Source organism: Aethalodelphis obliquidens, unplaced genomic scaffold (genome assembly GCF_003676395.1).
Source record: "Aethalodelphis obliquidens isolate GAN/ISIS:26980383/991018 unplaced genomic scaffold, ASM367639v1 scaffold34, whole genome shotgun sequence".
Taxonomy (NCBI): domain Eukaryota; kingdom Metazoa; phylum Chordata; class Mammalia; order Artiodactyla; family Delphinidae; genus Aethalodelphis; species Aethalodelphis obliquidens.
In genome coordinates this window covers 10,076,588-10,090,740 of record NW_020837978.1, presented here as the reverse complement: position 1 = coordinate 10,090,740, position 14,153 = coordinate 10,076,588, and the positions used below count along the sequence as shown (strand labels likewise).

Sequence of the window (14,153 nt, the reverse complement as noted above, 5' to 3'; positions counted from 1 at the left end):
CCACATGCTTCAGGGCAACTAAGCCCGTGCGCCACAACTGCTGAGCCCGTGTGCCACAGCTACTGAAGCCCGTGTGCCTAGAGCCCGTGCTCTGCAACGAGAAGCCACTGCAATGAGAAGCCCGCCCACCACAATGAAGAGTAGACCTCACTCACCACAACTAGAGAAAGCCCACGCACAGCAATGAAGACCCAAGGCAGCCAAAAATTAATTAATTTTTAAAAAAGGCACTCGAGATTTAGAGCTGCCACGCTATGTTGGGAGTTTGGTTCCAACATTAACCTCCCACCGTGTTAGTCTTCAGAGCTCATCCAAGTTACGTTTCCCAGAATGTTCTTTAGAATACTGGATCTGTGGTAGTTGGCACCAAAGAGAGAGCCATAGTCAAGTGTACTAGCTAATAACACTTATACTAGCTTAGTGTGTGCCATGTACTTTTAGTGTTTTATGTATGTTAATTTGTTTAGTCAGCATTCCAGTTGTGTGAGATGGGTATTATTCTTCCCATTCTTCAGATGGAGAAGCTAAGGCACAGGAAGATCAAGTAAGTTGCTGAGGGTCACCCTGCTGGTTAACTGTAGAGCTAGACTTCAGACCCAGGAACTTTGACTCTGGAGCTTGGGCTACGATACAGTTTCATGAAGTTTAATGAGGCTGGGGTCAATAAAGGAAGATGTTTTTCTTTACAGCAAAACTTAAAGCCTCAATTTCATTGTCACCACTTCCCAAATCTATTTGACTCTGGTACTCTTTTTCTCATGAAGACCCTTGGGGGTCATGTTCTGCCGAGAACATTTGGTGAAATGCTTACCCATGCCATTTCCTGCCTCTGGAAGATAAGGAAACAAGTCCCCGGAGAGACATTTGTGAGCATCTTGGTGTTAACACCTCTGGGACTAGTTGACTGAAGGCCCATCCAGTGCTCTTTCACAGTGTGTTTTCTCCATGCCAGTTGTTTGTATTTTAAAAAATGTGGTCCTTGCCCCAAAGTCTAATGAGTAGACATCATGTTTAAATATATTAATGAGCATAAAATGGCATTGAAATGTAATATAAGGTCACTTTGGTAGTGAAAATTAGAGATTTTTTTTCCTTCTAAAGAGACTTTAGGACTTTGAGCAAGTTTTAGTTGTTGGGGAAGAAAAGGATTTGACCACTTGGTGGTGGTTCTAAGATGAAGGGGGCTGTGTTGTCAGCTACAACTCCCTTAACAAAATACCACAGACTGGGTGGCTTAAATAACAATTTATATCCTCACAGTTCTGGAGGCTGGGAAGTCCAAGATCAAGGTGCTGGCCGATTTTGTTCCTGGTAAAGCATCACCTCCTGGTGTGCTGTGTCCTCACACGGCAGAGAGAGAAACCACACCAGCTCTGGTGGCTCTTCCTTTTCTTACAAGGGCACTAGCCCTGTTGGATTAGGGCCCCACCTTATGACTTCTTTTAACCTTAATTACCTCCTAAAGGCCCTGTTGCCAAATAGAGTCACATTGGGGGTTAGGGCTTCAACATATGAATTGTGGAGGTTGGGGGATGGGAACAATTCCATATTAGGGGCCGAGCACAGCAACTGGAGATAGGCCTTTAGCAGCTAAGGGTGGCCCGAGGCTGACAGCCGTAAACTTGAATGACATCATTATTGTAATTGGTGTGATTTATCTTGAATTTATGTGGCACATTTATTCAAAGGCTTTATGATGTGTCATTTCTCTTTAATATCAATGATGTAATTGCCATTTGAATATTGATAGTATTTAAAATTTGATTTATAGTGTGAATTTCTAAAAGATAATCTATACGGTAAATAAATATTCGTGTGAGTTCTAGTCTAATTGTGGTAGGCAGCTTCGCACAGGATTCTCTTTCATAGAAGAGGAATTTGGATTGGTGCCTCAGTATTTTGCCCTCTTTTTTTTTTTCCCCTGCCTCGGGTCTCTATAGGCATCTTGCCTCCACACCATGAGTCCCATGCCCAGGTGATGATGTATCGCAAGGAGCAGTACTCTGATGTCCTTCACGCCCTGGAAGTCATTCGCTTTATCAGTGATGCCACACCTCAGGTTGAAGTCTATCTCTACATGCATCGGCTGGAGTCTGGGAAGTTGCCTCGAAGCCCCTCCTTTGCACTGGTCAGTGGTGCTTTTGTCTGACCCTTGGTTCAGCTTTAGACCTGCTCCGTCTGCCAGCCTTTGTTTGCATTATGTTTCACCTTAGGAACTTTCAATGGCTCCTCTTTGTAGAATAAAAGCAACACATCTTTCCCAGACATTCATAGCCCTGTACATTTTGACCCAATCTCCCTGATGTTTTAAAATTTTGTTTTGAAGTAATTTCAAAGTTACAGAAAAGTTGCAAGAATACTATCAAGAAATCCCATATACCCTCTATCCCGGTTCCCTAGTCATTAACATTTTACCATGTTTGCCTTGTTATTTTTCCTATATATGTATACATATTTTTTTTCCCAAACCAGTTGAGAATAAGACGTAGATGCGGCATCCCGTTCCTTCAGATTCCTGCAGTGTATACTTGCTAAAGATGAGAACACTCCCCTAGGTGACCATAGTTCTGTCATCAACACCAAGAAGTTGACATTGATACAGTATTAACATCTAATCTTCAGACTCCATTCCCGTCTGACCAATTGTCCCAATAATGCCCTTTATCTAAACAATAAAAGTTGTGGTTCAGAACTTATCAAACTTTCAACTACTAGTTTTACCATTTGTTGACGATTTAAAAATTTTTTTTTCTGTCTTAATTCTTCATTTTAAGATAGTAGAAAAAAGTTGCATAAAGAGTTAAGTGTTCCCATATACCTTCACCTAGCATCCTCAGATGTTACATCTTAATTATACTCTGGTTACTTATCAAAACCAGAAAATTAGCAGTGATACAATACCATGAACTAATCTGTAGGTGTTATTGAAATTTTACTGACTGTCCCACCGATGTTCTTTTTCTGGTCCAGGATCCAATCTGGGATCATGCATTACGTTTACCATGTCTTAGTTGCCTTTAATCTGGAACAGTCCCTCAGTCTTCCTCTGTCTTTCGTGACTGACAGTTTTGAAGAGTACTGGCCGGTAGAACATTTCTCAATTTGGGTTTGTGTGTTTACTCATGATTAAAATCTAGTTATGCGTTTCTGGCAGGAATTCCACAGAAATATGATACTTATTACTCTTGCTGCTAACTTTGATCACTTGGTTAAGGTGGTGTCTGCCAGGTTTCTTCAAGGTGAGGTTGCTGTTTTCCCTTTGTAATTAATAAGTAACTTGTGGGGAGGTACTTTGAAACTATGTAATTATCAATCCACTGACTCTGGCCTGAAACAATTTTTACTGTGCTGATTGCCAAGTGGTGATCTTCTAACTCCTTCGTTCGTTCTGCATTTATTCGTTGACTTTTCTGTAAGGAAGAGTTTTCCCTTCTCCCTCATTTATGTATATCAGTATGAATTTATAGATTCCTCTTTTATTCAATGGCCTATAATTCATTACTACCATTATTTTGATGTTAAAATTGTCCCATATTTAGCCAGCGGGAGCCCCTTCAAGGTGACGACTTTGTCTTTTATTTTTTTTATTTTTTATTTTTCTTGCAGTACGCGGGCCTCCCACTGTTGCGGCCTCTCCCGTTGCGGAGCACAGGCTCCGGACACGCAGGCCCAGCGGCCATGGCTCACGGGCCCAGCTGCTCCGCAGCACGTGGGATCTTCCCGGACCAGGGCACGAACCCGTGTCCCCTGCATCGGCAGGCGGGCTCTCAACCACTGTGCCACCAGGGAAGCCCTGTGACTTCTGTGTCTTTTTGACAAGTTCCCATCATTTTGAGCACTTTCTTACTTTCTGGCACAAAAAGATATTCCAGGCTCATTTTATACTTTCCCTACCCCAGGCTTGGAATCAGGCTTTTTTTTTTTTTGGAGTACTATAGTTAGAAACCAAGAACAGGGTGCTAGGTATATTCATTGTCCCTGGTGTGTCATTGCCTCTAGGCCCTCTCAGCAGACAGCTAGGAAATATACACACACCTATATGTTTATATATCTATTTATTTCTATATTGAAGACCCTGAGTTAATGCCAGAAGTGCCAATTCCTTTCTAATATCACAAGTTCATTTTAGCCCTCACCCTTTTTATATTTGCAACTTCCTTCTCTGGCAGTGACAGTGAGGCTAATGGAAGCCTCTTCTTATTTGTATTTATTTCTTTGCTCGTTCCTCTGTCTGTGACCAACACGGCCGGCCACCTCTCTGGCCCTGGCCTGCAGACTGCACAGGCCTTGTAGTCACTGGCTGCCTCCTTGGCCCTGACCCCTCCTTGGCCTCAGGCCCACAGGCTCCAGCCTGCTTTATAGATTTCACCTTTGACAAACCGCTCACTCTAGTTTCTTGGACTGCTTATTGTTTATAAAGGGAAGAGAGGGGGAGTGGAGGAGGGCAGGCAAAGTAATGACTATAGCTCTTGGGCTTTGGCTATTTTAATACAACTTGCAGTTCACTCTAAGCATTTTAACTTTTGGCTAAAACAGAGTGAATTGTTCGGAAGAGGGATTTGCCTGCAAACTGTGCTGTTCTGTAATTTTTTTGGTGGCTGTGGAAGATTGCAGTGTGCTAGTACAGCAGTTTGGACTTCGACTTGTGCTTTCTTTTTGAGGCTGCTTTGGGTCCCATGGGCAAATCTTAGGTCGTCCACTTTGATGAAGTTTATCAAGAGAGAACATTCCTGAAAATAGTTGGAACCCTCAAACTTTAAATTTTATTTCCCATCGGCAGAATGCAGTTAGCTGATAGTACTACACAAGTTCCTAAACTGTATATGAAGTTAGGTTAGATTATCCATTAGCTCGAGAGATCTAGATGGTAGGTTATCGTTTCCACCTCATCCCTGTTCAGCTTTCCAGGCTTGAGGTCCAGGCACCTGTACCGTGGCCTCAGGCTGACGTGCTGTCCAAGTTTTGTTCTGGGCTCAAGCCTCCTTGGTCGCCAAGCCCTAGAAGCTGTATTTTCCTTAACTTTTAATGAGACTTGTGTGACCGTGCTCGGCACAGGGCTGGGCACACAGAAGCTGCCTTCAGCTGGAGGGCGCTGGTCCTCTTGGCTGTGTCTCAGAGTAACTGGGAGCAGCGCTGAGATGCCAGGTTCGGGAGCACCCAGCACAGCGCCAGGGCCGGGTGGGAGTCCATGAAAGGAGACTTTCTGCTGTTCCTGACATTTTGTAGAATGTTCATAAGTGGATAGGAGGCCTAAAATGCAATACTTCTGTTAAAATAGGTATTTTGGTTTTAACTTGGGACTTCTTAGGGGAGTAGAAGGAAACTTCTTAGTTTCTTTTCAATGTTTAAAACCCTTCAGCTGTTAAATCCTAGATGAAAATGTAAAGCTTTTGGTGTAAGATATGGTGTTAGAAAGCAGGTTTTTCAAGTGGATTCCAGTTTTTATGAGATTTCTTTCAAAACTTACTTGAGGGTTTGCTTTCATGCTCTGAGTATTGACACAGGGTTTGAGAAATGCCATTCTTCAAAGTCCTAAGATTCTGACTCTAGGGTCATTTAAAGCTATGTATGAATGCTTTGAAATAAAATGCTCATTAGTCCTTTTGGGGTCATTTAATGTTTGCAAATTATTGACAAGGTCTCCAGTTGTTTGCTGTTGATCACTTCTGTTTGAAAGGAATTCTCCTCCAGTGCAGAGAATACTCTTGGGTGTAGAGTCAGCCCTTGCTTAGGGTTTGTGTTGACTCTTTGGCCTTCATGTTAGAAGTTGGAAAATCTCTGAACGTTCAGCTTGAAAGCTGAGTGTTCAGAAGCAGCGCTGACTCGGATTCCTCTGGTTACTCATCCTCATCTCCCCTTGGTCATCTTTTTAGTGAGGGACTGTGAGCTTTTGGTCCCACTTTGATTCATTGCAGGTCCTTCAGAATCTAGGGAGCAAGCCTTCATTATTATTAAAGAATTCTGTATTTCTCTCTTCTACCTCCCTCTTGAGAGTTATTATTAATCTTGCAGGAGCCAGAAGATGAAGTATTTCTTGCCATTGCTAAAGCCATGGAAGAGATGGTGGAAGATAGCATTGACTGTTACTGGCTCACCCGATGCTTTGTGAACCAACTGAATAACAAGTACCGGGATTTTCTACCCCAGCTGGTGAGGGATGATGTTATGGCTATTTTGGGGTGGGCGTGAGCAATGGTGATGGGGGTCCTCAGGAAATGACCCTTATCTCCTGGTGCTGCTACAATTATGCGTGGACCCTCTGTGGTGGGAATCAGCAGATACCTTCTGTAAAAGGCCAGATGGTAAATATTTCCAGCTTGGTGGGCTGGGTGTGTATGTCTCTGGTGCAAGCACACAGCTCTGCTGTTGTCACACAAAATACATAAAAGCATGGTTGTGGCCGGATTTGGCCTCTGCAGGCTGTAGCTTGCCCACCCCCCGCTCTATGGTATTCCTTATCTTGATCCAGAATCCCCTGACTTTAGCTAGAATTACCGTCTGTACTAAGGTTTAAGTTTGGCTGTGTAGAATGGGAAGCCCAAGTAACAGAGGCTTTGTCTTCTCTCATGTAAGCAGAAGTCTGGAGGGGAGGCAGCCCAGGGCTGGTGCCACAGCCATTGTATGGCCAGGAACCCAGGCTCGTGTCCTCCTGTACTAGCCTTCTTAGGTGTGATCCTTCCCCTCGTGATCCCATGACAGATGCTGGAGTGACAGCCATGGCGTCCCTGTTCTAGGCAGGAAGGGAAAAGCAAAGATGAAAGTAAAGGAGGAGAAGTGACAAGCCAGGCCAGCCTGTCACCCTTTAACAGACTTGCCTTCTGCATGACTATTGGCGGGCAGGGCTGTGTCACTAGGCCACCCCAGTTTGCAGTGGAGCCTGGGAAATGTGGTCGGTTCGTTTTAGCTGGGCACACTGTGATCTCACATTAGAGTCGGGACTCTGTGAGGAAGGCAGCCGGTGGCCTGTACACTCTGACTTGGGAATCTGGCATCAGCACAAGCCAGGGGTCCTTTGCCATTCTCTCTGCCCAGTGTTTTCCCTCATGTTATAAAAACGAGTCTTTTCTCTTAAGTCATTGAATTGTTTTACTTGGAAATTCTGTAGAAAGCAGTAACCGTGTACAGGACGCAGGGTCAGGTGCGGGACACAGGTCAGCCAGGCCCTGGAGATCCGTCCCTGCTGTGTCCGTTAGGGTGGTCGGCGAGACTCTTCGGCCCTCCGTTTCCCAGGGCACTGAACAGGAGTGTTTTTTATGTACTTGCATTAAGTAAAATTTGATTTTAGAATTTTGAAATTTAATTCACTTAATTTCAATAAAAGCATGGCATTGGAGCATATGGAAATGAAACGTTAGCTGCCTGATTAAATCAAGAGGTGTGAATCATACTGTGATTCGCTTTTCTTATTATTGGAGTAAATGCAGTAGCATTTTGATAGTTTGTTTAAAAATTCATTATTTTTAATAACATAAGTAACAGATGCATTCTCGAAGTATTAGGTAATCCAAATGAATCCAGTGTTGTCACAGACCTGCACCAGCGCCTCCCCTCCCCCACTTTCTAAGACGTGGGCATTGTCCTTAGCTTGGGGTGTATTTGTCTAGACTATTCTATGTGCATTGGAATGGATGAGGTTGCGAGTGCATTCCCATGAACACGTGTGTGTGTATATGTATATAACATATATATATATAATTTTTTTAAGATGGAAGTATTATCATACTGTTCATATGGCCCTACAATTCTTTTTAAAAATTAATGTCTGGGAGCTTTTCCATGTCAATACACATAGGTAGTTTTCAGTCCTGACTTCCTATTAGTACCACCTGTGAGCTCTTAAAAATGACCAAACCAATGAAATCAGAATCTTCAGGGGGGTGAGGCCCCAGAATTCTACTTTTTTAAAACTCCAAGTGATTTCTGAAATGAGGCTAGGATTGAGAGTCGCTCATTTAGAACCACTTTAAAAAATTCTCATAGTATTTTCTGTTAAGAATTTGCCCCAATTCAATGTAAAGGCTCCATGCTGACAGTCCCACTCCGTGTATGTGATGTGTTCCCATGTGTGTATGTGTGCGTGTATCTCTGGGGTGGGTTACCTATACAACAGATGCTCAGTTGCAAGAGACATACTTAAATTTGTTAACTACCAGGTTACTTACCCAGAAGTTGTACCAGTTTTGCTTCCCCCAACAGTTTATGAGATTTCCTGTTTTCCACCCCATTGCCAGTACTTGATAGTATCACTCTCTTAAAACTTTTCCAATCTGATAGTGAAATGGTAGCCCATTTTAATTTCCATTGCCTCATTTTTGAGTGAAGTTAAGCAGCTTTGGGTATGTTTATTGGTCATCATATTTGTCTACCTTTCTATCTTGTTTCCGTCTTTCCTTTTTTTTTGGTAAGAGTTATTGCTATATGCTGGATGCTGGATATTTATCCTTTGTTAAATAAGTTAAATGTTTCTTCTGAAAATATTTCTCCCTGTTGTGTAAAGATGTAAAGGTTTGATACCATTGGATTTATCAGTATTTCTTTTGCTGTTTTGTATCTCAGTTAGAAAGCCCTTTCTAATCCCGAGATTTAAAAACGAGTTTTTAAAAAGCTTCTAACTTTTAAAAATATTTGAACATTTTAAAATTTAGTTCTTTAATTGGCGAAGGACTTACCTTTGTGACTGGCATCAGACGCAGACGTGACTGTTTCTTTTGTGGTTATAACTGCAGCACAGCTTCAGCCAGCACCCCACCGCCCTCTTCCTCCTCGCTCTGGTCAACGGTTTGAGAACATGATTCATGCCAACCAAGACTAAATTTGCTTTGCTGATAAATTATTTCATCTTAACACATCTGTTTTTACAGATGAGGACACTGAAGCACAGAGCAGTTAAGTAACTTGTCCAAGGCCACACAGTTAATAAGCAGTAGAACTACCACTTAAACTGTTGGTCAGTTCATTCTTTTCCTCACAGATTTGTAATGTCCTCTTTATCATGTACTAGGTTTATATATATATTTATCTCTTTCTGGGCTCCTTTTTTTTTTTTCCTATCAAGGTATTTGTCTGTTTCCTGGCCAGTACCATGACTTACCTTAACTTCCTAGCATATTTTCATAGCTGGTAGGGAAATTTCCCTCTTATTGTTCTTTTTCAAAAATGCCTTGAGCTTTTTTTTTTTTTTTAAAGAAATGCATTTTAGAATCGGCAAGATACTTAATGTCCCTATGTCCCCTGAACCTTAATTTCCCCATCTTCAGAAAAGGGGGTTTATTTTCGCATGTACATTATAGTGCCTAGCACATAGGTTTTTATAGTTGCAAATTTTTTTTTAAGGTTCAGAATGTATAAGAAAAGCTAAATTTCCTTTGTGTTGCTATTTGATTTAGGCATCAAGTGACTTAAACTTTTTTTGTGTGTGACTTAAACTTTTAAAGTCAAGTTTTAAAAGAAGTTGTCTTTAGTTAAACCTTGTTTAGTCCTTAAAATTTTTTATTGTTGTATACTAGATCTCTTCTGCCCAGCTTTTTGTTAGTTTCTAAAATCTTGTCTGTCATCTTTTCAAATTTTTGTGGTTTTACCAAATGTGTTATCACAGAGCATAGGTTGTTTCATAATCCTGGGGAAATGTGCACATGATAGATGGTGACGGGCTTTTGACATCCAAAGAAAAGAATATTTCTGGTGATGATGCGTCTATGTTGTAGTGTTCTGATCCATAGGATTACATCACAGCTTTCCTCTCCATACAAGCTTTTGGAAATTCTCTTTGATGAGGCCTCTGATTGCCAAGGAGAGTAGAGGCCAGCTTCAGTGGTGTGACATGGAAGGTCTCTGTTGTTCTCTTCAGATCAGACTGCCTTTAAGCCATCTCAGTCTTAACTGTGTTTAGTCATTAAAGTAAGTGAGTTTTCTTTCCTTGCCATTGATATAATTTTTAAAAGCTGTCCTAAAGAGAGGGTTTTTTTCTTTTAATGAACACTATTAGCAGCCTCTTCTTAAGTTTAATATAAATTCCTCTCAAGGTGGTTAAATCTCTTGCCAGGTTTTGCCATCTGTTGAGGTATGCTTTATTTCCTTAAAAGTAAGTATATGAGAGTCATGGAAATATTGGAAATAACCTAAATGTTTTACAGTAAAATATAAATAAAATCATCACATCTACCATTTCTACCATTTGCTGTGTCCTAAAACTTTCAGGCAGTATAAATGTCATCTTCCATTAAAAAGAAAAAAGCACGCATGGATATGTATTTATATTCACCCTCTTAGATTTAGCAGTAGCATCTGATACACATTTTTCTTCACCCTGCTTTATTTTTTTTTAACCTAATATATGCTGGGGATTATGCCATGAGCAGTATATAGAGACATTCCTTATTCCTTTTCACAGCTGCATACCACTCCATCCTAGTTTATTCAACCCATCCTCTATTGTTGGCTAATTGAGATGTTTCCAGTCTCTTGCTGTTATAACAGGCGAATAGCTTTGTGCATGTATCTTTTTGTATATTTGCCAGTATATATGGGGGATAGATTTCCTAGAAATGAATTGACCTAGATCAAGGGGTAAAGGCATATGTTACTCAGCTAGGTTTTTTTCAAATTCCTCTTTGTAGAGCTCCTACCCTTTGCGTACTCATGATCAACAGATGAGAACACCAGTTTCCCTATAGCCTCGCCAACGTGGTATGTGTTCTTGCCAGCATGATCAGTGAGAAAGGATACCTTACTATAGTTTCAGGTTGCATTTCTTTTATTATAGCCAGGTTGAGCGTCTTTTCATATGGGTTAGAGCCATGTGCATTTTTTTCCTATAGAGGTTTTGGCCTTTTCCTTTTTTAGAAGCTCTCTTTATTTAGGGATATTTATCCTTTAAGCTGGACCAGATATCAATGTGTGGCCCTCTTTGTCTGGCCAAGTCCCATCCCTTCTTCGTGGGCCAGCTGAAACGTCAGCTGTCCTGGGAAACTCTTTCTGGCTTCTTAAGTTTATAGGTTAGGATTCCCACCTGGATGTACCCATCGTCTCTGCTTATTCCCATCATAGCATCTCTGCCTTCAAGGAGCTTCCAACCTGGTTGAGAGAGCGGCAAAGAGCTAACTATAACACACTGTAATAAAGCTATCTTGCTTTTTACTCCCTTCCCTATATATGAAGCAGTGTCTGGCTACGGTGGACATTGTAAAGGTTATGAATTGCCTCTTTGGCAGAAGTACAGTGGTGCAGATATTTAGTTAAGAAAAAAAAATTGCATTTGGCCAGGTGATATGGGATCTGGTTGTGCCCTTCTGGATAGAGAGTACAGACTTGAGGGTTTGACCGTAGGATCCGTGCTTTGCCAGAGAACCCTGTAAATACAGCAGACCCGTCTGGGAGCCGGCTTTGTTAGCTCCCACCCCAGTCTTCTAGTGCTGGCTGCTGTGTAACCGTACATGGGAGAGGCTGCCAGACGGAACCCTGGAGCATTGTCCCCCTGTGTTATTCCTGTACCTCTCCGGAATTCTTGTGCACATCTTGCTGGGGACAGAGCTACCCCTGTTGTAGCTGCCAAGTGCAGAGTGTGCTCCACGTGGGTCAGCGTAGGTGGCATCAGTGACTGCTGGGCCTTTTCATCTCCATTCTTCCTAGTTCCCTGTCCCCGCTTTAGTCCCGCTCTGTTTCTTGGGTCTTAACCCTTGTCCTTTCCCTGAACGTATAACCTGCTGCCCTAGAGCAGCCAGAACGCGGGCCTTTCTTAGCTCCCCAGAGCAACTGAGTTTTGGTTTGGACTTTTGTCTTAGGTTGTCGAATCTGGCTAGCACAATTGGGACTAACTAGGGTGACTAACGGTTCCTTTTAGCCTGGGACTGTCCCAGGAAACCCCTTAGTCCTGGACGCTTGGTTCCTCTGGTTAGTTCTGACCTGGGAAACTGCTGCTTCACCAGTGACTTAAATGCGCCTGAAGCTTTGTCTTCTAGCATTTCCTGCGTTCAGCATGTAAACTTTTCCATCACAGGCTGTAAGATCAGGTAACATTATGTCACAGGAACTGAGTAATCTCTTCCTGTTTAATCATTAGCCAAAGGCTTTTGAACAATACTTGAACCTGGAAGATAGCCGACTGCTGAGTCATCTGAAGACGAGTTCTGCAGTGTCCAAACTTCCCTATGATCTCTGGTTCAAGAGATGTTTCGCCGGCTGCTTGCCTGAATCCAGCTTACAGAGGCAAGTATTTCTTTCAAATACGGACTGCAGGCTCAGAGGCAGAAAAATCCTGTGTTCTTTTTTTTTTTTTTAACGTGATCATCTTGGAATATGAATTTGCTTTAGAACAATACAATAATTTGATGCTGACTTCTCCAGCAGCTAACATAACAACACACGATTCTGCTTATTATATATAAAGTTAGAAACATTAGAAATATCTCATTAATATAAATATTAAAAATGTTACAACATACAGTTAGAGAAATTGAAGGCCCTCAATGTGTTCGATGCTGTTCAATATTCCCGTGTGAAATAGTCTCTAGGAGTATATGTGGGCTTTTCCAGAAATGGAGCAGGTCCTAGAGAAAATGTGTATTTCTAAAGTAGCTGAAGGCAGTGAGAGACTTGAGACTCAAACTCAGCTCTTCCATCAACTTCAGACGTGTTACGGGTATTTCGGTGTCCTGGATCGCCCCATCCACAACTTTGCCGTTGAGGAGAAAGGTAGATGTACAGAGGACATTACAAGACAATGCATTTGGCATGTATAGAGTAATACCAACTGTAAGAGTTCATAGGAGTTATCAGAATAGTTATTTTAGAGTATATTCAGTTGGCTCCCGTTGGCTCCTTAATTAAGGAATTTAAACCACTGGAAAATGAAATCGAATTTATCATTTCATTTGCTGCTTTTGTTGTTCCTTACCATGTAATGATTATATGAACATTACAAAATGTTAGTAAAATCTAAGCTTTGGTTTAGGACTTTCCTGCCCGAAAATGTCAGTTTCGAAACATTAGGGAATTGGCATACTGGTCAGTTCCTAGCAGAGCAAATATTGATACTTTCTAGCCATGGTTCCTTCTTTCCTTCCACTGCTGATTGTGTCTGAAATAGATTTCAAACGGCTGATCTGTGTTGTTTTCCTTGGTGACGATTTCTTTGTAGCTCTTCTCTGAAGCTCACGAACTCAGCCCTCTGTATCCGCAGATGCGCATCTGCAGATTCAGCTGATCCTGTGCTGTGTTTATAATTTGTGGTTGGTTGAATCCTTGGATGTGGAATCTGCAGATATAGAAGGCTGACTGTACCACCTCATTTTACACAAGGGACTTGAGCCTCCACGGATCTTGGTATCCACAGCAAGTGAGTCCTGGAACCAATTCCCTGGGGATACTGAGGGACGACGGTACTTAAAAGAAAACGTAATTTGATTTAATTTTGAAATTTGAGCTGTTTAGATAAACATAAACGTCAAACTCATAATTTGATTATATCTTTATTTTGCAGGGTTTGGGATAAAGTCATAAGTGGATCCTGTAAGATACTAGTTTTTGTAGCTGTGGAAATTCTCTTAACCTTTAAAATAAAAGTAATGGCACTGAACGGTGCAGAGAAGATAACAAAGTTTCTGGAAAATGTAAGTGTACTTTGTTTTGTTTTAATTTTGAATCTAGAAGGGAAGTCAGTTTAGCAAGCCAGATTTTTCTACTGCATTAAATTATTTCAGAGACATAGTATACTTTTACATCATAAGAAACAATTTTCCCCTGGAAGTTTCAAGTTGGTCTGTGGATTGTAGTGCAGTCCTTTGGGGTCAGTGGTCTGAGCAGCAAGTCTCCATGAGTGTATGCGCCTGGGACTGGAGTCTCATCCCCTGATGTGACCCCTAGGATGTTTGTCAAGAAAAGGAAGAGGTGAGATCTTTACTTTAGGGTGACTGATCTTTGTTGCTGGAAAAGGAAACCTGATGTTTTGAGGGATTTTGTGAGTCCTTTCATTTCTGTTGCCATCTCTGGTAGAGTCCCAGTTGGATTTGTTAATGTGCTGAAATGTAAACTTCGAGCATGTTGAAAAGGGTCAAAATGAATCTGTTTTTCCCCGTCTTCGTATCTTAGAATACCCTTAACCAGCAAGAAGAGGCGGAAGTAAAGAGACTTAGGTGTGAGTGAATTTCACCGGACCC

General features: G+C 41.7%; 1 protein-coding gene across 7 annotated transcripts in view; it reads left to right on the top strand.

Annotated features, from left to right (window-relative positions):
* The window catches only part of TBC1D7 (TBC1 domain family member 7), a 162,369-nt gene that overhangs the window by 126,557 nt on the left and 21,659 nt on the right, over positions 1 to 14,153 (top strand). For 5 of the 7 annotated variants that reach the window (XR_003437546.1, XM_027128387.1, XM_027128386.1 and 2 more), the window contains exons 4-7: positions 1,941 to 2,128; positions 6,013 to 6,150; positions 12,059 to 12,204; positions 13,478 to 13,607. Coding sequence is in view for 5 of the 7 variants with exons in the window: in XM_027128387.1 (XP_026984188.1) it covers positions 1,941 to 2,128; positions 6,013 to 6,150; positions 12,059 to 12,204; positions 13,478 to 13,607 (602 nt within the window). In the remaining 2 variants the exon portion in view is untranslated. Of the gene's footprint in view, positions 1 to 1,940; positions 2,129 to 6,012; positions 6,151 to 12,058; positions 12,205 to 13,177; positions 13,334 to 13,477; positions 13,608 to 14,153 lie in introns of those variants that run through there. The other 2 variants (XR_003437547.1, XM_027128389.1) reach the window with 2 other exon arrangements.